The 23,506-nt window shown below is 51.0% G+C and overlaps 1 protein-coding gene and 1 long non-coding RNA gene across 8 annotated transcripts; one reads left to right on the top strand and one right to left on the bottom strand.

The window, feature by feature from the left end:
- Window positions 1-8,739: 8,739 nt before the first annotated feature.
- FTSJ1 (FtsJ RNA 2'-O-methyltransferase 1) lies at window positions 8,740-19,073 on the bottom strand. 7 transcript variants are annotated; one of them, XM_054677015.2, is made up of 14 exons: window positions 18,698-18,924; window positions 18,426-18,531; window positions 16,925-17,132; window positions 16,575-16,644; window positions 16,386-16,476; window positions 15,977-16,055; window positions 13,892-13,944; window positions 13,752-13,805; window positions 13,566-13,668; window positions 13,379-13,462; window positions 12,588-12,691; window positions 12,300-12,497; window positions 12,067-12,108; window positions 8,740-9,354 (listed from the first exon to the last, which is right to left on the bottom strand). In XM_054677015.2, the coding sequence occupies exons 3-13, from the start codon at window positions 17,043-17,045 to the stop codon at window positions 12,076-12,078; spliced, it is 990 nt and encodes a 329-aa protein (XP_054532990.1). In that variant the 5' UTR covers window positions 17,046-17,132; window positions 18,426-18,531; window positions 18,698-18,924; the 3' UTR covers window positions 8,740-9,354; window positions 12,067-12,075. The 7 variants fall into 7 exon arrangements, with proteins under 7 accessions (XP_054532990.1, XP_016799402.1, XP_016799400.1 ...); XM_016943913.3 differs by having other exon boundaries at window positions 12,588-12,685; XM_016943911.4 differs by lacking the exon at window positions 18,426-18,531 and having other exon boundaries at window positions 18,698-19,073.
- LOC129138863 (uncharacterized) lies at window positions 18,960-19,965 on the top strand. The gene is made up of 2 exons (XR_008542098.2): window positions 18,960-19,215; window positions 19,906-19,965. It is a non-coding gene; the product is annotated as an uncharacterized LOC129138863 (long non-coding RNA).
- The last annotated feature ends 3,541 nt before the right edge of the window (window positions 19,966-23,506 follow it).

Genomic DNA, 23,506 nt, shown 5'->3' with positions numbered 1-23,506 from the left:
TATTTTTGAGACAGAGTCTCACTCTGTCGCCCAGGCTGGAGTGCAGTGGTGCAATCACAGCTTACTGCAGACCTTGACCTCCCTGGGCTCAGATGATCCTCCCACCTCAGCCTCCTGAGTAGCTGGGACTACACATGCTCACCACCACTCCCAGCTAATTTTTGTACTTTTTGTAGAGACAGGGTTTTGCCTTGTGGCCCAGGCTGCTCTTGAACTCCTGGGCTGAAGTGATCCACCCGCCTCGGCCTCCCAAAGTGTTGAGATTACAAGCATGAGCCACCATGCCTGGCCCAGATCATTTATGAATGAGGGAACTGGTAATATGTTACACTAGGCTCAGAGGAGAATCTGAAGAACAAGCATATATAAACTCCTAGAGATACTGCAATGGATTTGCCAATAGATGCAATATAATATCTGGAATAATCTTTTTCTACAGGATAGAGATCAGCTGTATCTCTACAGGACAAAATTCATTTATTATGGATGGGAATTATCAGTCCTGCACAGGTTAACTTCTCTCTACAGAGGTGCAAAATGGCCCAGCCAAAGACAAAAGTGCAGCCCGCTATAGAATCAGATACGCCATAAGGGGCTTGGGTAGACCACATCCAGTGTTCCATTGAAAGGACACCTTGGGAATAGTTTTGTGCATTTAAAAGTTTTTTACAATTTTTCCTGATAAGCATAGGGCTGCGCTAGACAATGGCTGAGTATTTTTTTCCAGCTCAGAGACATCCCGGGTGAAGGTATGCCTGGCTCTGGGGCCATGTTCACTTTCTGCGCATGTCCAGATTTCCTTTGCCTTTAAAAACCTGGACACTGAGGGGCGCCACTAGCTCACATAATGCCTGCGTGAACTTTAGAAAAGGATGCCCCTTCCTCCTGATGGACGCGGCCCCAGGCCAGGCCCCAGTGATGCTAGAGGAGCCCAGGTTGCATTCCTGCTCCCAGTGTCCTCTGTGGCCAGGCAACTTTTGTTAGAGCACAGCCTGCACAACTGTGCCCAGTGGCCTGTGGCTGCCTGACGTTCTGCAGTCAGTATTGTTGACCTTCTGGAGGATCTAAAAGAAAGCCATTGGCTCAGAGCCAGGTGTGGTAGCTCGTACCAGTAGCTGAGGACGGAGGATCAGTTGTGAGATCAAGGCTGCAGTGAGCTATGATTGTGCCACTGCATTCCAGCCTGGGTGACAGAGTGAAACCCCTCCACCCCAGTCTCTGAAAAAAAAAAAAAAAAGAAAAGAAGCCATTGGCTTGGGGTTGAAGTGGGGGCACAAGAAGGTCTTGACTCTGCACCTGGGAGCTTTTTGGGGTGAAGCTGATCAGGACTGGGGTGCCATGACTGGAAGGGGAGATTTGTGTCCATGTACCCCTAGGGGCCCATGCATGGGAATGCTCATGTTTTCAGCTGTGCCAATGGGCTTGGATCTTGGTGTCTGTGCAAGTATACCCTTGGGGGACCACTCTACATCTGGGCCAGCTTGGAATTCAGGAGCAGCAACATCCTTCTCCAGCTGGGGTCAGGAGGAAGGTTGTGGGTTCCTGTGCCTCCCCTGCTATGGTCGGGTGGGTTGGTGGGGGACCAGGGTTCGTGATGGACGTGCCCCCTCCTAGCCCAGGGTTTCAACCCCACCAGGCTTCCCCCATGCTGACTGGCCTGTGGCCATGGCTCCCCCAGCCCATTTCCAAGCTTTGCCTCTGGGGCAGGGTGTAAAGACTCTGAAGTGGCAGAGGAGCAGGAGGGTGGCCCAATCTTGGGGAGCAGCCAGCTGCCTGCCCACTGTCCATGGGCTCCTCTCTCAGGCTAAATGCTTCCCGGGGCCTGGGCTGCAGACAGGCAGGCCATGTGACAATGGAGAAGACCGAGGCCCAGAAAGGGCAGGCAGCTTACCCTGGGCCCCAGGGGCCCGTGGAATCCTGGACAGTTCTTTCTTTTTTTTTTGAGACAGAGTTTCACTCTTGTTGCCCAGGCTGGAGTGTAATAGCGTGATCTCGGCTCAATGCAGTCTCCTCCTCCCGGGTTCAAGCAATTCTTCTGCCTCAGCCTCCCAAGTAGCTGGGATTACAGGCATGTGCCACTGCGCCTGCCTAATTTTGTATTTTTAGTAGGGACGGGGGTCTCTCCATGTTGGTCAGGCTGGTCTTGAACTCCCAACCTCAGGTGATCCGCCTGCCTCGGCCTCCCAAAATGCTGGGATTACAGGCGTGAGCCACTGCGCCCAGCCTGGACAGCTCTTTAAGCCTAAACTGCCTGTTACAGGGACAGAGAGAACTACCCCCGCCCCCAGCTCCAAACTCTGGTTCATCTCTGGGCTCCTCCCAGGCCTGGGTACTTGGTCTTCTACAAATGATAAAAGAGCTGGATGCAGCTTCCTGGCTGAGCAAACACTGTTTTCCCACTCCCAGACATTAGTCTTCTGAGTGCCCCTTGTCGTCTGTCCCCCTACCCCATCCCTGCAGTCCAACTCCTCTCCATTGCTGTGGGCCCTGTCACTGCCTCTTCCTACCCCTCCCCTCTAGGAAGCCTGCCCCGAGCCTCCAGGCCCAAGTGTTTTCTCCCTAACCCTAACCCTAAGCCTTGCTCCCAGGGACTTCCTGACCCTTCTGCTTCCTATCATGGTGACTCACAAGCATTGCTCATCTTCCCAGCCCTCCGGGCCTGGCCACATTGTCTCTGGGGGCTGAAAGAAGGAAGTTCTAGCTTTCTCTCAGATAACAAGGTTTGAGACAAGTAAAATGGCCCCAAATTTCACTCCCTTAGCTCTGCTGAAACCTGGATTCATGGAGGTAGCGCATCCCTTGATTTTCTTTATGATCCACAGCCAGGTGTAGGTAGAGGTAAATCTGCACACAGATCCCTCCATGGTGCTACATATGCATGCATGAATGCCATCTGTGGTCCCCCAAGGGTACACATACACGGACACCAAGATCCAAGGCCATTGGCACCGCTGAACACGTGAGCATACTCATGCATGGGTTCCTAGGGATACATGTACACACATGCCCAGACCCAGGTCCTTGGACACACTTGAAGCCATGCGCACACACATGCATGGACCTCCAGAGTTACACATGCACACATGCACACGCACACACACACACGCACGCACACACACACACACACACGGGCACCCTGAGGTACCTGTACACAGACACCGAGGCCTGGGTCCATGGGCACACCTGATCACATCCACACACCCGTGCACGTTCACACAGGGTATATGTTCACAAATACCAGACTGAGGCCCACGGACAAATATGCACCTGCAGTACACACTCACACCTTTATGGGCATCCAGGGGGTATATGTACACAGCCAGACCTGAGCCCATAGGCACACTTGCACTTTTGCACACACACATGCATGGTGCCCAGAGGTACATGTGTACAGACACCACAATCTAGGTTCCTGGGCACTTGTGCATCTGTGCACACACACACGTGGGAAATCCCTGCAGCCATGCATACAGCATGCCCACGCACAGGGTCCCAGGGGTACATGTGCACGGACATCTACGCCCAGGCCCTTGTGTACCTGTTCACTCACACTTGCACGGGGCGGGGGGGGGGGGCGGTGCCCAGGGGTATACATGCATAAGATACTAGACTTACCAGCTTGGGCCAATGTGCTCCCCTTCACTTACGCACTCACACACAGCCATGCATGTGCATGCTGGCATACACATGTATATACACAGACACAAACACTCAGGCTAGCACCCACGGACATAGGGCTTTGCACATAGAATCTCATACATAAGTACACCCTCACACATATGCACAGTTGCTTTTCACAAACACCCCTGTCAGGGAACAGGTCCCCATGTGCCTGCTACACCCTAGCATCTCCATGAGAATTCACACTTGAACTTCTGTTGCCCATATGCACTTATAACCATACCTGCATTCAAAACAGCAAAGCATGAATGCACACACATGTACCATGTATGCATGCATGCACAAAAGGACTAATGTGCACACACACGGGCATAAGCACACCACGCACTCCTGCATAACTTCACACGTACTGGTACGCACACACCTATGTGCGGGCATGCATACCAATTATCCCGAGGCTCTTCTCCACCAACCCTGCATAACTGGTGATGGCTCCCAGCTCTGGCATCGGGCAGAACTTTCTTGTGAGGTACGGGCTGTGACTCATAATTCACTCCAGCTTTCCTCAGCTCCTGTGTCATCTAGAGAGACTCAGAACACTTGCCCCTTCCCTTGGGCTGCCACCAAGCCTGAGATGACACCACACCTATTCTCCCAAACCAAGGCATCGAGCAACCTGGCATGAACCAGGTGTGGGTGGAGTGTTAGAGGAAGCCTCGGGGCAGTTCTGAAAGCTCCCCAAGCAATTATTAGTCATTTTGTTATGTGGCAGAGGATATTCCATGGACACCGCCCCCAGAACCTGCAGGAGTGCCACGGATTTCATTCCAGGCTTGCCCTGGGCCCCTCCTGCTGCTCCAGAGCCCCCTTCAGCTAGACGAGGAGGATGTGCTGAATTTTCCTTCCTTCACTTGAGCACTGGCTCCCCTCATACCTGGTCAACACGAGTCTCCTGAAATCAGCCTTGAAACTGAGAGCCAATTAGCTGCTCAGACTGCCTTAACAAAATACCTCAGACTGGGTGGCTTAAACCACAGATGTTTATTTTCTCACAGTTCTGGAGGCTGGAAGTTCAAGATCAAGGTGCCGGTAGGGTTGGTTTCTGGTGAGGCTTCTCTTTCTGGCTCGTAGACAGCCACCTTCTTTCTCTGTCCTCACGTGGCTTTTCCTCTGCGCGCCCACAGGGAGAGAGGGAGGGAGCTCAGGCATCTCTTCCCTCTCTAATGAGGACACCGGTTCTATCAGATTAGGACCCTGCCCTTATGGCCTCATTTAATCTTAATTACCCCCATCTCCAAATACAGTCACATTGAGGATTAAAGCTTCAACAAAGGAATTTGCTGAATTCACAATTCAGTTCACAGCAGACAACAAAGGGAGCGCTACCTTGAGCAGTTGAGGGAGGCCCCGGCTCCCTCCTTTTCCTCAGGTGCATTCCTGAGATGTGTTTGTGCAGAAAGGAGAGGGGTAAGGACAGGCATGAGCACAGCCTCTCTTGCAGAAATAGAAATCTTTATTGCTTGCAAAGTACTGCACTTTTTTTGTTTTGTTTTGTTTTTTGTTTTTTCTTCAAAACAGGGTCTTGCTCTGTTGTCCAGGCTGGAGGGCAGCAGCATGATCTCAGCTCACTGCCGCCTCAATCTCCCAGGCTAAAACGATCCTCCCACCTCAAGCCTCCCAAAGTGCTGGGATTACAGGCATGAGCCACCATGCCTGGCCAGTACTGCACATTTTCCAAAAGTTATAACTTAAATGTAAAGAGTTATAATTTACATACGATAAAGTTCACCCTTTTGGCATACAGTTCTCTGAGTTTTGACAAACAATAACAGTTGAGTAGCCGCCACCACAGCAGCCAGAGGGATCCTGTTGCAACCCAAGTCAGCCCAGGGCCCTCCTCTGCTCGGAGCCCTGCCATGGCTCTCATCTCTCTCAGAGAAAAAGCCAAAGTCCTCTCCGTGGCCCACGAGGCCCTCCGGGCCCTCCTTGACCTCACCGCCCGCCACTGGCTCCTTGTTCACTCTGCTCCTGCCCCACTGGCCTGTTCCTCAAATGTGCCAGGCACCTCAGGGCCATTGCCTCAGGGCCCTTGCCTTTCTTTCTTTTTTTTGAGACAGAGTCTTGGCCTATCACCCAGGCTGGAGTGCAGTGGCACAACCTCAGCTCACTGCAACCTCCGCCTCCCAGGTTCAAGTGATTCTCCTGCCTCAGCCTCCCAAGTAGCTGGGATTACAGGTATGTGCCACCACGCCTGGCTAATTTTTGTATTTTTAGTAGAGACGGGGTTCACCATGTTGCCCAGGCTGGTCTCAAACCCCTGACCTCAGGTGATCCACCCACCTTGGCCTCCCAAAGTGTTGGGATTACAGGTGTGAGCCACCACATCTGGCCCTTCGCCTTTCCCTGGATCACTCTTCCTCTAGATACACCCTCCCAGCTCACACTGACAGGGAAGAATGCACTCCCAGGTTTACACTGACTGCTATAGGGACCTTCCCAGGGTCACACAGCCTGGGGTGTGGATCCTCTTGGAATCACACAGGTGAGGGTGTAGACACTCATGATGTTACTAGATTTTGGAGTAAGAAATCCTGAGGTCATGCTGATTGTGGTGTAGCCACTCCTGGGGTCACACAGAGTAGGGTGTGGCCACTCCTGAAGCATCACAGACCGGGATGTGTTCTTAGGGTCATACAGATTGGTGTGTGGGCAACACTGGAGTCACGCAGACTGGAGTGACTTGGATCACCGAGTTTGGGGTGTGGACACTTAGGGTCACACAGTCTGGAAAAAGGACATGGCTAAGGATACATAAACTGGGAAGTCAGCACCACTGTGGTCAAGTGACTGTGATGTGGACACTCCTGGATTCCCATAGGTTCGTCTGGGGACACTCCTGTGGTTACACGACTTGTGAAGTAGACTCTGCTGGGGTCACACAGACCCAGCTGTGGATATGCTTCGTCTGTGTGACTGGGGGGTGAATGTCCCCTGAGTGACAAAGATTGGCGAAGGGACACCCTTGGGCTCCCAAGACTTGGTGTAGATCCTTCTAGACTCCCACTGACTGGGGGGAGGGACACTCCTGGAGTCACACAGACTTTGTTGTGGACACTGTTGGTGTCATACCCACTGGAGTATAGACACCTCTCAGGACATGCAGATAGGTGTGGACACTCCTGTGGTCACACAATTTGGTGTGAACATTCCTCTGGTCACACTGACTGGGGAATTGACTCCTGTGTGTTCACAGACACTGGGGTGTGAAGACTCCTATGGTCACACAGACAGGGCTGTGCCCTCCCCTGGGTCACCCAGACTGGAATGTGGACCCACCAGTAGTCACTGGCACTGGAGTTTTACACTTCTGTGGTCACAATGACAGGGGAGTCGATAGTCTTCTGGTCGTACAGATGGGGGAGTGCACCTGCCTGAGGCCGTCAAGATGGGTATAGACACACTAATAGCCAGAGACTATGGGGTTTGGACAACACCAGGGTCACATATGCTGGGAACTGGACATTACTTGTGTCATAAAAACTTGGGTGGGGACACTCCTGAGGTGGCTGGACTGGGGCAAAACCACTCCCAGGACACCACAGACTGAGCTGTGGACTCCTCTGTGGTCACAGTTTGAGGTACACATTTATGGCACCACTAAGATGGCTATGGAAACTCCAAGCCATTGCCACTGCTGGACTCACAGAACCTGGCGTGAGGACACTCCTGAGGTCTCACAGGCTGTCGTGTGAACGCTGCTGAATTTGCACTGTAATGGGTGTGGCTACGCCTGTGGTCACACGGCCTTTTGTGTGGACACTTCCGCCATACATTCTTGGGCTGTGCATATTCACAGATTGGGGTGTGGGCATTCCTGTGGTCACACTGACTTCGGTGAGAAGACTCCTGGGTTAAGTCACCATGGTGTGGACACTCCTAGACTGACACAAACTGGGGTCTGGACATTCCTGGAGTCACACAGACTGGGGTGTGGTTATTTTCGTGGTCAGAGACCGGAGTGTAGACATGCCTACGAACACATGCTCCAGAATTTAAACACCATTTCTGACTGGAGATTGGACAATGGTTGTCCCAGACTTGAGTGTGTATACTCCTGGGGTCACACATGGTAACTGGGGTGAGTCACAGTCAGGTGTGGAAACAGCTGGGGTTGCAGACTGGTATGTGGATACTCTTGAGGTCACTGGACTGTGGCGTGGATAGTCCTTGGATCACAGAGTACGTGAATTTCTAAGGACACAGGATTAAGCTGTAGAAAACAGTTCTGTTCGTGTAGCTGGGGAGTTTCTGTCAGCTCCTGTTCATTAAGTTATAGAAATTTACGACTGCAGTCCAGGTAGACTTTCTGACATTGCTTTTTTTTTTTGAGACAGAGTCTCACTCTGTCGTCCAGGCTGGAGTGCAGTGGCACGACCTCGGCTCACTGTAACCTTCATCTCCCGGGTTCAGGTGATTCTCCTGCCTCAGTCTCCTGAGTAGCTGGGATTACAGGCATGTGCCACCGCACCCAGCTAATTTTTGTATTTTTGGTAGAGACGGGTTTCACTATGTTGGCCAGACTGGTCTCAAACTCCTGACCTCAAGTGATCTGCTTGCCTCAGCCTCCCAAAGTGCTGGGATTACAGGCGTGAGCCACCACGCCTGGCCCTGACGTTTCTTTAAGACAGGTTTTTAACCTAAAAAATTTGTTATGAAGTCTGGGTGCAGTGGTTCACGCATGTAATCCCAGCACTTTGGGAGGCCGAGGTGGGTGGATCACCTGAGGTCAGGAGTTCGAGACCAGCCTGGACAAAATGGTGAAACCCCGTCTCTACTAAAAATACAAAAATTAGCCAGGCGTGGTGGCGGGTGCCTGTAATCCCAGTTACTCGGGAGGCTGAGGCAGGAGAATCGCTTGAACCCAGGAGGCAGAGGTTGCAGTGAGCCAAGATCACACCACTGCACTCCAGCCTGGGTGACAGAGCGAAATTCTGTCTCAAAATAAATAAATAAATTTGTTCTGCAGAACCCTTTGGCATCTGGTTAAATCTGTGAACCCCTTCACAGAATATTTTTAAAAGTATATACACACACATACACAATTACAATGGAAGCCGATTACATTGAATTACAATTATTACTATATATTAAATTGAAACAAAATTGAGATGCAGTAATATATGGGCTTTTCAATTAATACATCAACTTACAGGATTTGCTATCATTCCAAGAGGTGACAAATATGAACAATACTTCAAGATGCCCTTTTTATGTTACATTACAGTTGCTGTAACTGGTTTGTATTGGTGGGAAAATCCCAGGTACTGCTTTTACTACTGTGATTTGTTGCCAGCATTTATAACTTGGGAGTAAGGCTAAATTTCAGTTTTATTGCTGAAAATAAAGATGTAACATTTTCTTCCATCAAGTTCATGGTTACCCCTGGCTTCTATCCAGGTTAAGAATCCCTGCCTTTAGGGAAAATTCTGGATATAATCAGGACACTCCTGAAGAGGTTTAAAGAAGAGGTAAGACCTCACTCAAGAATTCCCACTGCAGTACAGACAGACTTTCATGGTTTCTTTCCTTGTTGTCTTCAGGGTTGTTGCAGATCCCTCCTCAGGGCTTGTTTGTCCAGGCCTCGTTGATGAGATGATATTTTGAAAACAAGTTCATCAACAAGTTCCGGTTTTCCTGACATTGAGCAGTTTCTGAGTTGTATCAGTTTGCCAGCTAACCAAAAGTCAAAGAAAGTTTTTTTGTTTTGTTTTGTTTTTTTAGAGACAGGGTCTTGCTCTGTCACCCAGGCTGGAGTGCAGTGGAGCTCCATCATAGCTCACGACAACCTTAACCTCCCAAGCTCAAGTGATCCTCCCACCTCAGCCTCCCAGGTAGCTGGGATTACAGGCAGGCATGTGCCACCACACCTAGCTAACTCTGCTGCTAACATTTTTGTGACATTTCCTCCTACTTTTATGGTGAACCATGACATATAGAAAATGCATAAAACCTATATATGTTCAGTTTAATGAATAACTACAAGGTGTTATTTGGTGTAATTGCAGGATGTTCACTGTCATTGTTGTACAGTTCTCCACGGTGAATGTACCACGATTTAATGGGCATATACTATAGATAGTGCTGCTAGCAACACTCTAGGACTCACTTCCTTTTTTTTGAGATGGAGTCTGACTCTGTCACCCAGGCTGGAGTGCAGTGGCACGATCTCAGCTCACTGCAACCTCCACCTCCCAGGTTCAAGTGATTCTCCTGCCTCAGCCTCCTGAGTAGCTGGGATTACAGGTGCCCGCCACCATGCCCGGTTAATTTTTGTATTTTTAGTAGAGATGGGGTTTTGCCATGTTGGTCAGGCTGGTCTTGAACTCCTGACCTCAGGTGATCCACCCACCTCGGCCTCCCAAAGTGCTGGGATTACAGGCGTTGAGCCACGGCACCCGGCCTCTAGGACTCATTTCTTAGGAGTGGAACTGGCACACATGCAGCTTTAGTAGGTAATGCCTAAGTTTTCCACAGTGGCTGCACCATTTTACCTTCCCAGTAGCATGTACGAGGCTTTCAATTGCTGCATATCCTTTCAAATACTTAGTGTTGTTGATATTTTGAGTTTTCACTTGCATTTTCCTGATGAGCAGCTTTTCATGTGCTTACTGGCCACTCTCATGTTTTTCCTTATTGATTTACAGGACCCTTTAAATATTAAAAACTGTAAATCTCTTTCATACAATGATTTGCTGTTTCAATTTTTTCTTAAGGTGGCTTCTTGTGGCCAGGTGTGGTGGCTCAGGCCTGTAATCCCAGCACTTTGGGAGGCCTGAGGCAGGCAGATTTTGTGAGGTCAGGAGTTTGAGACCAGCCTGGCCAACATGGTGAAACCCCGTCTCTACTAAAAATACAAAAATTAGCCGGGTGAGGTGGGAGCACACGTCTGTAATCCCAGCTACTCAGGAGGCTGAGGCAGGAGAATCTCTTGAACCCGGGAGGCGGAGGTTGGAGTGAGCTGAGATAGTGCCACGGCACTCCACCCAGCCTGGGCGACAGAGCGAGACTCTGTTCTCAAAACAAAACCAAAAACAAAACAAAAAAGGCCAGGTGTGGTGGCTCACACCTGTAATCCCAACACTTTGGTAGGCCGAGGCAGGTGGATCACCTGAGGTCACGAGTTTGAGACCAGTCTGGTCAACATGGCAAAACCCCATCTCTACTAAAAATACAAAAATTAGCCATGCATGGTGGCGGGCACTGTAATCTCAGCTATTTGGGAGGCTGAGGCAGGAGAATCGCTTGAACTTGGTAGATGGAGGTTGCCGTGAGCTGAGATCATGCCACTGCACTCTAGCCTGGGTAACAGAGTAAGACTCTGTCTCAAGAAAAAAAAAAAGGTGGCTTTTTGTGATGGCTGACTTAGTCTGAATAACCTGCTATGCCATTGTCAGAAAGGGCCATCCTCTAACATCGTGATTTTAGAACATTTGGCTATGGATAAACTTTCCTCCCATACCACGTGCAGTTCCACCTTTGGGACATGGCTATTTCCTTTACCCAGAATGCTCTTCCCTCAGATAAACACATGGCTTCCCTCCGGCAGTGCCTTCAGGTCTTTGCTCAAACATTACCTCTGAGGAATGTCTGAGGCCTTCTATGACAACCCTTTTAAAAAGTGCAAACTGGCTGGGCGCAGTGGCTCATGCCTGTAATCCTGGTACTTTGGGAGGCCGAGGACGGCAGACTGCTCGAGCCCAGTAGATCGAGACCAGCCTGGGCAACATGGCAAAACTCCATCTCCCCTAAAAATACAAAAATTTGCTAGGCATGGTGGTACATGCCTGTAGTCCCAGCTACTTGAGAGGCTGAGGTGGGAGGATTTTTTGAGCCCGGGAAATCACACCACTGAACTCCAGCCTGGGCGACAGAGTGAGACCTTGTCTCAAAACAAAAACACCAAAAGATGAAAACTGCCATGCCTAGAATTCCTGATTCTCTTCACCCTGCTTTACTTTTTTCTATTTTTTATATCCCATATTACTCTTATATATTATATATATTGCAAGATATGTAAATTGAGAAATGCAAGCTATATAGTATATGTGTGTATGTAAACTCTTGCACTTACAGACTGTTTTGATTGTTGCCTCTTTTCCAAACTGGAAGTACTGTGAGAGCCAAGATATTTCTGTTTTGCTCCCTGCTCTATCTCCAAACCTAGAACAACGCCTGGCATACAGTATATGCTCAATAAATGTTTACTGAATGCCTCAAATGTAAAATGCTTAAAGCAGTTCCTGGCATACAACAACAGATGTTTAGAAAAGGGTTTGTTGATTAAAATCTTATCAGTTGACATAAAAATTTCAAAGGTGAAATTTTACTGAGGTTTTTCATAAAGGTTGCCCTTACTCAAACTCTTAGATAACAAGGCAAACTTACCGTAATGGGTTAAGGTGAACAACTCATTTCATTGTCTTCCATCTACCCAAGAAAAAGAAAAGTGACTCACATATTTGGCGAAACTTTTCCATTCATTATGCTTGGCTTTACCAATTTTTTATAGCTATTGGGAGGCAGGAAAGGGAATTTTGGCCCCAGAAACCATGAGATTTGGGTCAGAAAAAGGCACACGGGGAAGGGGTCAAGGCAGGCTGAGAGTCACATTTCCAGACCTCAGGGGCCAGCAGGGTGTGGCACTGAGGGGCGGCCAGGGGCTGGGGAAACGTGTCCACTCTGCTGATGGGGCAGTCCTGGGGGCGGATCTCCTTGGCCAGCTGCCCCTTCCTCTTCAACGTGCAGGCCTCCTGGTATGGTGGCGAGATGGGGGGCTGTGTGGGTGGAGTGTACTTGTACTCTGAGCCGCCCTCTAGCTGCAGGGACAGAGGGGTAGGGAGATGGTGAGGACCTGGTAACCTAGGACAGCCTCCCTCCCACCCACCTACTGTTGGTTGGGCACTCACGTCCAGTGGGTAACTGCGGTCCGAATCATAGGAGCTCAGGTCCCCACAGGTCACAAAAGGCACAATGATGCGGGTGGGACCATCCAGCTGGTTGAAATCTGGGTCTTAGGAACAGGGGGAGACAACTGAGGACAAGGTCAGGATGCCTGGGGCCAGTCATGACACAGGCGGCGGTATGGCTGCCAAACCCTCCCCACATATCCACCAGCTACTCTCTTCCCACCCCACCAGAAATCCTTCATTTGGTTCAGATCACCTCCTCGGGGAGGCCCTCCATAATCACCCCTTCTAAAACATCGGTGCCCTGCTCTTTTTCACTGCATTTATGTCCACCTGATATTGGATTATATGCTGCCTGGATGACGTCTCCCTCACTCAAATGTCATCCCAGGGGCAGGCTCTGTCTCTTCCTGCTAGAGGCTTAAGGGGCAAAAGTTTCACACCGAGGAGGTTTCCACCTGGGGCATGACTGAGATCTTCCTAGGAGAGAATGTCCTTAGGCAGGTGGAGTCTCCACTGGGGCAGGGCTCAGGATCCTCCTGGGATGGAATTTTCACCAGGCCCAAGAGTTACCACTAGAGGACTGCCTGGGCTGAAGCTCCTCCCGGGACAAAATACCCATAAAGGGGTGGGATTTCCATCAGAGAATGGGGCTAAGGATCCCCTTGGGAAAAAAATTCCCATGAGGGGACAGAGCCTCCCCCAGGGGGTGAGACTGTGGGCCCTCGTGGGACCTAGATTGCATAAGGTGTGGCAGAGTCCCCCAGGGTGGCCCATGCTCCAGCTCTCACCGTAAGAATGGTCCAGCAGGGGTTTGCTCAGGTCCGGGATGAAGCCCTCGGGAGGGTCATAGCCCTGACAGACAGCGAAGGCCTCTGCCAGGGGAAGGTGGAGTGAGGCATGACTGCCGCTTCCTCCTCGTGCAGTCGGCGTCCCAGAGATCCCCCTGTGCCTGCCTGGCCCCTCCACCCCACTGACCAATGCTAGAGTTCCGGCTGCTCCTGGGCTTGGCACACAGCACGCTGGAGAAGAAGACCTGCAGCTGGCTGTAGAGGAGCGTCACATCCCGGCCTCGGAATATCTGCAGGGTGAGAAGGCAAAGACAGCGGGTAAGGGTGGCCCTCAGCGACCTCTCTCTACTCCACCAAGTTCCTTGAGACTTACCTTGGCCACAAAGCAGCCCCCTGGCTTCAGGACATGTGTAGCAATGTTCAGAGCCTGTGGGCAGGACAGAACGGCTGAGGCTGAGGTGGAGACAGCCAGGAGGGGGCCAAAGTGGGTCAGGGGTGGCCAGGGTTACTCACAGCTAGGAGGAGCTGGGCCTGCATATACTCATCAACATCATGGAGACCGGTTACTGTGGCAAGAGGAACAGCGTTAGGGGGGGCCCATCTGGCTCTGTGCATCTTCTTGTACCACACAGATCAGACACTAAATACATTTTCCAGGCTGTCTTACTGCTAAGGTTCCAGATGCAAATTACTGTCTGCCAACTGGATGCATATTCTGAGCTCCTAACCCTTAGGAACTCATTTCAATTCTAAAACAACCTCACACACAAGCATCATTATCATTTCCACCTCCAGCCCAGACTGTTCCTCTGAACTCCAGATTCACAAATCAGATTCTACATCTCCAATACATCCACAACCAAACTCCTGACCTACCTCCCCAAACCTGCTCCTCCCACCATCCTCCCCATCTTATCTGAGCTTTCTAATTGTTCAAATCCAAAACCTTAGTCACCTCTGATGCTCCCCCCGCATCCTCTCCTCACACCCACATCGAAGCCATTAACACATCTACTTTCAAAAGATCTGACTTGATCTTCTCCTCTCCACCACTGCCCTCACCCATTATCACTTGCCTGGACTACTCCACCCCGGAGCCCCTGCTTCTGCCCTTGGCCCTCACACAGCTCATAGTAGCCCAAGCCCAGCACAGTCCTCTTCTCCTCACAACCCTCTCATGGTTTTCTCCAAGCTCTCATCTCGGTGAAAATGCCAACAGCCTCACCATGGCCCACGAGGCCCTATAGGATCTGTCCCGTTACCTCTCTGATGTTACCTTTTACCACTCTCCCCCCCTCACTCTGTTCCAACCACAGTGATCTCCTTGTCATTACTCATACATAGCAAGCACCCTCCTGCCTCAGGACCTTTGCACGGGCTGCAATTTTTCCTGGATTGCTCTTCCTCCAGACATATCCATAGCTTACTCCCCCACCTCCTTTAGTCTCTGCTGTTAAGTCAGTGAGGCCTTCCCCATCCACTTGATTTAAAATTCTAACAGGTACTCCTGCTTTCCTCCTGCTCAATGATTTCCCTATGGTACCCATCCCCCACCCCACCTTTTTTTTTTGAGACGGAGTTTCGCTCTTGTTGCTCAGGCTGGAGTGCAATGGTGCGATCTCAGCTCACTGCAACCTCCGCCTCCCGGGTTCAAGCGATTCTTCTGTCTTAGCCTCCCAAGTAGCTGGGATTACAGGCACATGACACCACACCTGGCTAATTTTTGTATTTTTAGTAGAGATGGGGTTTCATCATATTGGTCAGGCTGGTCTCGAACTCCTGACCTCAGGTGATCTGACCACCTCAGCCTCCCAAAGTGCTGGGATTACAGGCGTGAGCCACTGTGCCCGGCCTCCTCACCCCGTTTTTTTAGAGAGAGGGTCTCACTCTGTTGCCCAGGCTGGAGTGCAGTGGTGCGATCAAAGTGTACTGTAACCTCGACCTCTTGGGCTCAAGTGATCCTCCCACCTCAGCCTCCTGAGTAACTGGGACTATGGGCATGCATCACCATGCCAGCTAATTTTTTAAGACAGGGTCTTGCTATGTTGCAAGGCTGGTCTCAAACTCCTGCCTCAAGTGTTCCTCTCACCTCATCCTCCCAAAGCACTGGGATTACAGGTGGAAGCCACCATGCCTGGCCCCATCCCCTTTTAATGGTACAGAGCTGAATCATTTATTTTCTTTCCCATTTGCTCCCACTAGAACATCAGCTCCATGAGGTTAAAGATTAATGGAATTTTATTCATGAATGTTTTCCCAACACAATAGGTGCTCAGTAAATGTGTGTTGAATGGCTGGCTGGCTGAAAATGAATGAACAGTGCAACGGAATTGGACAGTTGCAGAGAGATGAGAGCAGGGAAAGGTAGACAACAGACATGAAACTCAAAGGGTGGGGTGCAAGTGGGAGGAAGAGAGAGGCAGAGAGAGAGCAGGCAGCAGAGGTAGGGAGAAGTTGCCAGATGTGGGAGAAAGCTGAGTGCGGAAGGGAGAGGCAGGGAGTAACTGAAGAGGTGAATAAGTCAACCAAGGTGGGAGATACAGAGAAGGACACACACAGGGGCCCCCGCCTGGCCTCCCACTTTCTGTTGCTATTTACCATCAGGAGCCCCGTCACACACCACTAGGTCCGCAGGGCAGCCCTTAAAGTGCTGGATGATCTCCTTGGCAGTGGACAGCTATGGAGAGAGGGAGGATGAGTGGCCCCACGGCCCTCCACTGCTGCCCTCAGATCCCACCTGCCCATGGTCCTGGCCCACAGCCCCTGGGTCAGCCAAATTCCCAGGCTTTGCCTCTCTAAGACTGGGCTCCATCTCTGGGGACCCAGCATCATCATTTTCTGCTGTGTCTGTGCAATGATGACCTGCTGGCTGTTTCTCCATGGTTACTCTCTCATTCTCTTTCTCTCTCTGTTTCTATCACCTCTCTGTTTCTCTTCCACTCTGCATAGACCCCAGGTAAGGGCCTTCACCCAGGATATACCCCAACACCCTCAGCCATGCTCTTACCTGGGTGATGTCCCCCTGGATCTGTACCACACCTGGTAGTGGAGCCATAGCCTGCAGGTCCACAGCCACCACGTGGCCGGACCCTTGGCCCCTGTGGACAACATGGCCCACATCAGCCTAGTTTCACTCCCGGGCCCCTCCCACCCAGCCGGCCCTCCTGGGTCTCCCATCTGGGACCCCCACACTTACCCGATCTTCTGGCTCAGCACCTGGCTCCAGCTGCCCGGGGCTGCACACAGGTCAACTGCCCGTGTCACGCCTGGGCATACATAGTGAAAGCATCCTGATCAGCTGCACCCACTTCTCCAACCTGGAGACCCTTGCAAAATTCACCCCTCTCCCCTGGGGAGCACCCACATATCTCCATTGCCCAGGTGCCCAACTCCTCTCCGGTATTCTGCCTATCTTCCTGCCTGTCTCCCTGCCCCAGAGACCCTCTGAGTCAGCCCACCTACCACAGGGAGCTCTGCAGACCCAGCCTACTTGTTTACCTCCTGTGCCCACCTCACCGCCCAGTGACCTGCCCACCAGTCAGGGACCTTGGAAGAGTTGGAATTCCTTATCCAGTTGTAGCAGTTTGAAGGCGCTGCGAGCACGCCAGCCATTCTCCTTGGCCAGGCGGTAGTAGACATCCCGCTTGTCCTTTGACGTCCGTCCCATTTCACACACCAGTTGCTCAAGGACCTGCCGACAGTCCGCTGATGCCGGCCAGTATCAGTAACCAGATGAATGGGCTACCACCTACCTCTGTAGGGCGGAGAGAACCACACAAACTAAACTGGGCTCATCTGACCCACATGACAGCTCACACAGAAGATGGGCTGACCGAAGCCCTGGCACTGACCCCACTGACCTTATAGGGCCTGAAGGACCCTATCACTGAACTCTCAGGCTCCATTGCTTATCACACAGACCCTCCTCGCCCCCATCACTTACCCCACAGTTCCCACAAAAGACCCCATAAACCCAACATTCATCCCATAGATGGCCCACTTGTGAACCTGTCCACCTCCCATCACTGTCACCCACACTCCACACATTAAACCCTGTAACTGTCACTATCAACCCTTCTCTGCCCATGTCATGCCCATTAAAATCTCACTGACTGTATCCCCAGTTGTCCCCATTGCCCCTAGATTCATATAGTCCTATTAGCCCCCATTAATCCCTTGCTTTCCACCTTTATCCTAATACTACTTCATTGTACCTCCCACTCCCTATATCTCTCTCGTTTCACCCCATTCGCCATTAATCCCTTAGATGATTAGGCCCCCTTTATTACTACATCCTTATGAACCTCTAACAATGCCTGGAGAATCATGGTCTATTAGCTCCCCATTAAGCATTCAATTACTGATTTATCAGCCCCCATTAACTCAGTTTTCTCCAATAGACCCTTCATAGATCACAGCACTAGCCTCCTGCCCTGTAACTCTTTCATTAACAAACACGTTAACTGATCACACATCAGTTCCCCATTCTCCCCTCACTGTCCACCCTGCTCTCCATGGATCCATCACTGGATGATCACACTCCAACAGTTTACTATTCACCTACTATGTATCAACAGAAGTTAACCCCCCCAACCCTAGTTTACTATTGCCCTCTCTTTGCTCACTCTGTCCCCTAATTCCTCGACGGTCATGCCACCATAGCCCAACTACTGACTCTGACTGCAACACCATCAGCCTCTCATTATCTTTTCTTTCACCAAGGCCCCTTGATCATGACCTCCATCCATCTATTATTCCCCCCACAACCTCACCATCATCCTTGCCATTACGATGCCCCATCACTTTCCATTAACCCGTTGAATATCATACCTCCATCAATACCTGGGGGATCATTTTCCCATCCATCACTCGTTATATTCTAGTTGCTTACTCTGCCATCCCCTCATTAATCAATCAATGAACAACACTTCGACTAAAATATTCTTATTAGCCCCCATTGATTCCCCAGTAACACCCCACCCTCACGCTCCACCCAACCTCCCAAAACAGCCTTCTGACCACACTCCCCGTCCCTCCTCATCAATACCTCAAAGATCATAGCTCCATCGGGACCACCGGGTACCCCTCCAGGCGGCTCCGACCGCTGCGTCCCATGTCCCCACCTCGAATCCACCCCGTCTACTGGTCCCCTTCTGCAGACAAACCTTGGGTGTAGAACCCACCCGGTGCCAGCCGCCCGAACCATACACAGCTGCGGCGCCCAGGGCGGACCTCCCTCCTTTCCCCGCACGCGGGACAGTGCAGGCGTGCCTCAATAGCCTCCGCCCGCATTCCTGTCCTCCGCGCCCCAGGGCCCACCTTAGTTTTCGGAGCAGGGTGGTCCGCGAGCAGCCTGTGCCTCGGCGAGAGCGCAAACCGGCGACAAGTCCTAGGGCTTCAGTTTGTGTTCGTAGTCCACCCGAATGCCCGGGGGGGCAAGCCTATGGGCTGTCGCAGCGTGGCAAACTCGGCATCGTGGATCGCCCAGGTTCCGGCGGGCCGGGACCTGATGTGAACGTACAACGTGAGTCCCGTCATCTATTGTCGACGTATCCGGGGCTCGCGAACTGCGTTTCCCGGCATGCAACGGGCACGGCCAAAGCGGCTGAATCCACGCACTGCGTGGCTGCAGCGACGCGACGCGCAAGTTGCCAGCGATTCTTTGTTCTTTTTCTTCCGAGGCCAAGATCGATTTGCTCCCCCGCCCCTCCCTTCTTGGACCGTGCTTGTTATTGAGCCTGTAAACTACATTTCCCAAGATGCCACGCGCACGATGGCGCCCATTCATTTTTCGCGTGCCTGGAAGCGAAATTACCACTCGGGGCATAAACGTGACAGTAAGGAAAATGCGTTCTTGAAGTGCGCGAGCGCGCGGAGGCTGCTCGGCTGCAATTTCAGATCGCACTACAGCTAATGCATGGCGCTGCCTGAGTTTTACTGCCTCAGAACTTCAGTTTCCCTGTCTGGAAAGTGGGGATAATCAATAGTATAGACTTAACAGCATTATTGGGAGGGTTAAATAGGTGTAGCTTAGCCACTCTCTGGACTTTTGTAATTCTGTGATCTTCAAATATTTTAAATTCCATCCCAGACACAAAAAAAGACTATACATCCTGACCCAGTGGACAAACGGAAAAATAATGAAAACGTTTATCATAGTGTTTACCATGTGCTAGGCTCTAAATGCCCTCAGTGGTGTGCTGGTAAATGGTTAACCACTGGCTGGGGCGGGGGTGGTGGCGGGGAGGGGTGGGGGGAAGGGAGGCTGGTTTCTAGCATTTACCAATTTCCATGGCTTAGGTACAATCTTCTTGTTAGATTTCAAGGTACCGACCTGTGGTCACTGAACAGGGAGTTTAAAAGAGATGCAGTAGTGCACTATCATGTATTATTTTTACCATACAGATAAAATGGGGGTAAATGACCTCAAGAGCATAGAGAATAGTGGAATGTGGTAAAATTAGGAAGTTACCAGTTTTGAGTAAGTTTATATCATTTCATTTTTAACCATAGCTGTTTAACTTTAGGGGGCTGAGGTGGAAGGATCGCTTGAGTCCAGGACTTCAAGACCAGCCTGGGCAATATGGTGAGATCCCCGTCTCTACAAATAATAAAAATAGCCGGGCGTGGTGGTGTGCGCGAGTAGTTCCAGCTACTTGGGAGGCTGAGGTGGGAGGATTGCATGAGCCTGGGAGGTCAAGGCTGCAGTGAGCCTTGATCGTGCCACTGCACTCCACTGTGGGTGACAGAGTGAGACCCTGTCTCAACAAACAAACAAAACCAGTTGTTAAACCAGCTGTTTAACAACCAGTTTGCAAAATTTCTGAAAATTGAACAGCTCCTCCCAACCTGTACAAGTTGGCTCCAGCATGTCCTTCCCTTTGTTCATTCATTTTAATCCTGACAACATGCATATGAGTATTAGCCAGGGGCGGCGGCATGCGCCTTTAGCCCCAGCTACTCCAGAGGCTGAGGTGGGAGGATCCCTGGAGCCCAGGGGTTTGAATCTAGTCTGGGCAACATAGCGAGAACCCATGTCTCTTTAAAAAATAAAAGGGCTGGATGCAGTGGCTCACGCCTATAATCCCAGAACTTTGGGAGGGCGAGGCGGGGGGATCACTTGAGGTCAGGAGTTGGAGACCAGCCTGGCCAACATAGTGCAACCCTGTCTCTACTAAAAATACAAAAATTAGCTGGGCGTGGTGATGCGCACCTCTAGTCCCAGCTACTCAGGAGGCCAAGGTGGGAGGATCACTTGAACCTGGGAGGTGGAGGTTGCAGTGAGCCGACATCGTGCTACTGCACTCCAGCTTGGGCGACAGAGTGAGACCCTGTCTCAAGAAAAGAAAAAAAAAAACAGAATGATTGATTCCTTAGCACACGAGCTTCACCAGGCAGGGATTCCTGTTCTGTCATGTTCACTGCTGCCTCCCAGTGCCTGGAACAGGGGTGGCGCACAGTTGGTGTTCAATAAATGTTGGTTGAATTCATCCTTTTGTTGCTTCGTTCCTTAATTTTTTCCCCAGTGGTGCGTCCTGCATTTCTATGGAGCCCTGGGTGGAGGCGTAGAGACTCTGAGAACCAGGGAAGAAGCCAGAGCTTTGTCAGCAGAACTCAAGGGCATTGTGGGACTGTGGGAACATGACTCCCCTGCAGAGGCGAGCGAGTGTGAGAAAGGAAGGGTTCGAGCCACCAGGCCTCCGCTCCACAAGAGAGGAGGGGGTGCCAGGCATTGGGGGCCCATGTTCACCCTGTGGGACGCTTCCCACGTCCTGTTTTCTTGTCGCTCACGAAGAGGATGTTTAACTTTTAGCAAAGAAACTTGCTTCCTCCAGCAGGGCCGGGGGTTTGGGGGACAGGAGCCAGGCTCTGAACTCTCCAGGCTCTTCCCGAAGTAGGGTGTCGGCCTGCAGCTCCCACCCGGCACCCCACTGAGTGTAAAGGTGTCCTTCCCTTGGCCTCCTGGAGGGGTCAAGGAAGGGGGAGCTGCCAGGCCAGCTCTTTCCCGGTGGCGGCATCTTAGCAGTGTGAGGGAACGAGGGGGGTGGCCCAGGGGCAGGGGACTAGGACTTTGCTGCCCAGGGGCTGCTTTGAGGAAAGGAAGTGACTGGAGAGAGTTACTCCGTGGGGAGCCTGCATGAAAGGACAGATCGGAATCCCATATGCAGCCAAGCAAGTGGGACTTTGCTTTCGCAGAGAAGAAATCATTAATTCCTCCCACAAATATGTATTGAGCAATAACTATGTGTAAAGCATTGTCTTAAGTGCTCTGCCTGTGTTAATTAATTCAATTGTCTCGATAGCCCAATGAGTTAGGCGTTATTAGGCCCTTGAGGAAGCTGAGACTCAGTGAGGTTTAGGAATTTGCTTGTTTAGCCACACAGCTAATAAGTGGCAGAGCTGAGAAAGCTTTTGCTGTTAACTGCTTCACTGTGTCCCTCCCTCCCCTGGATGCTACCGGGAAGTGAGCTGTTTTCATCAAATGTCTCCTTAGAACTGATGATAACCCAAAGTGACTTTTAACAGATTTCACGGGACTCCCATGTGTCACACAAGGGTCTGGTTTACTGAACCAACAGAAACCTTAAATGACCCTGAGAAGGAGCCCTACTTTGATGAACTAACAAAGTGTTCTTATCCCTGGCACAGCCTCAAGGCCTCGGTCCTGCTTAAAGACATCTGTTCCTTCTAAAGCAAATTCCTCTAAGCAGCCAGATCACACTTTCCCTTTGTTTTCCCGCTGCCATACCGGCTTATGTTGAGCACCTGCTATCTGCAGTGCCCTGAAACTTAGCAGAGCTGTGGGGTTCTCAGAGCTGGATGGAGGTTCATCTCTCCCGTAGAAGAGTTCCTTTGGCAGAAATAAAAGTAATGATAATAATACGACATTAGATAAGTGGCCTTTGTTGAGCACCTGCTGTGTGCCTGGTAGCCCTGTGTTGGTCCATGTTGGAAGGCCAGTAGGGGCAGGCCCTGGGAGGGAAGGGGAGCAATCAGAGCAGGAGGCTGTGGCAGGGAGGCGGCGAATGGATGCAGAGGGGAGGGGGGTTGTCTTTTTTTTTTTTTTTAAATCCAAATAAAGTATGCTAGTTATTTGGACGGGACACTTCAGACTTGAAATATGGATACCTGCATCCCCCCCACCCCCCGACCTTTAGCCATCTGGGTCAAAGCCTCTAGTGACAGGTGTCTCTTTCCCTGGCCAGCTGGTAGCACAGATGTGTAATGGCTCTGGGTGGGGGAGGGGTATGAGGGGAGAGAGAAATCAGAGTAGATAGGAAAGGAGACAGAGGCTGGAGGAGGTTGGGCAGGAGTGTGTGCGCACGTGTGTGTGAATATGCTGAGTGTATCTCACCTGCCCGTTCTCCGCCACAGCCACACGTATGTGAGCTGTGCCTGCGTCTTCCTATGTAACTTGCCTGGTGCTGCGTTCTGTCTATGGCCGCCTGCCCAACTTGTGCTTTTTTTTTTTTTTTTTTTGAGATGGAGTCTCACTCTGTCGCTTGGGCCGGAGTGCAGTGGCGCGATCTCGGCTCACTGCAACCTCCGCCTTCCAGGTTCAAGCAATTCTCTTGCCTCAGCCTCCCGAGTAGCTGGGATTACAGGAACCCGCCACCACGCCCAGCTAATTTTTTTTGTATTTTTAGTAGAGACGGGGTTTCGCCACGTTGGCCAGGCTGGTCTCGAACTACTGACCTCATGATTCACTCACCTTGGCCTCCCAAAGTGCTGGGATTACAGGCATGAGCCACTGCACCCGGCCCAACTCTTACCTTTTTTTTTTTTTTTTTTTTGGCAACCGTGTGCATTGGTACTGTCTGTCGGTGCAGTTCATCTATATGTTGTTGTGTGTGTGTGTTGCTTGGGTGTTTGTCTCCTTTGTAATGGTTGTGGGTGACAAGTGTGTCAGAGTACTTGTCCCTCCTATATGTGTATCTATGCGCACGTATCTTTCTTTGTGTGTCTGCTGCTGTATTTGTGTCTCTTCTTAGCGAGTGGCTGCAGGTATGTGTGCCCTCGGGGTGTTTCTTCTGGTGCCATGGTATGAGTACTATCTGGTTCTCTTGTTTTTTCCTTGTGTAGCTTTCAGTGTGGTTTCTGGATTTTTTCTTTGCAACGATAGTAAGC

The sequence above is a fragment of the Pan troglodytes genome, chromosome X (genome assembly GCF_028858775.2).
Source record: "Pan troglodytes isolate AG18354 chromosome X, NHGRI_mPanTro3-v2.0_pri, whole genome shotgun sequence".
NCBI classification, from domain to species: domain Eukaryota; kingdom Metazoa; phylum Chordata; class Mammalia; order Primates; family Hominidae; genus Pan; species Pan troglodytes.
This window is presented reverse-complemented; position numbering and strand designations above follow the sequence as displayed.

Bases quoted from the DNA above. Each gene is read 5' to 3' on its own strand.
- FTSJ1 (XM_054677013.2), bottom strand. From the start codon at position 17,045: ATGGGACGGACGTCAAAGGACAAGCGGGATGTCTACTACCGCCTGGCC. The intron at 16,477-16,574 runs GTAAGTGTGGGG...TGTTGTCCACAG, and splicing joins GTGCTGAGCCAGAAGATCGG to GGGCCAAGGGTCCGGCCACG. The intron at 12,498-12,587 runs GTGAGTGCCCAA...CTGTCCCTGCAG, and splicing joins ACCGCAGTTACCCACTGGAC to CTAGAGGGCGGCTCAGAGTA.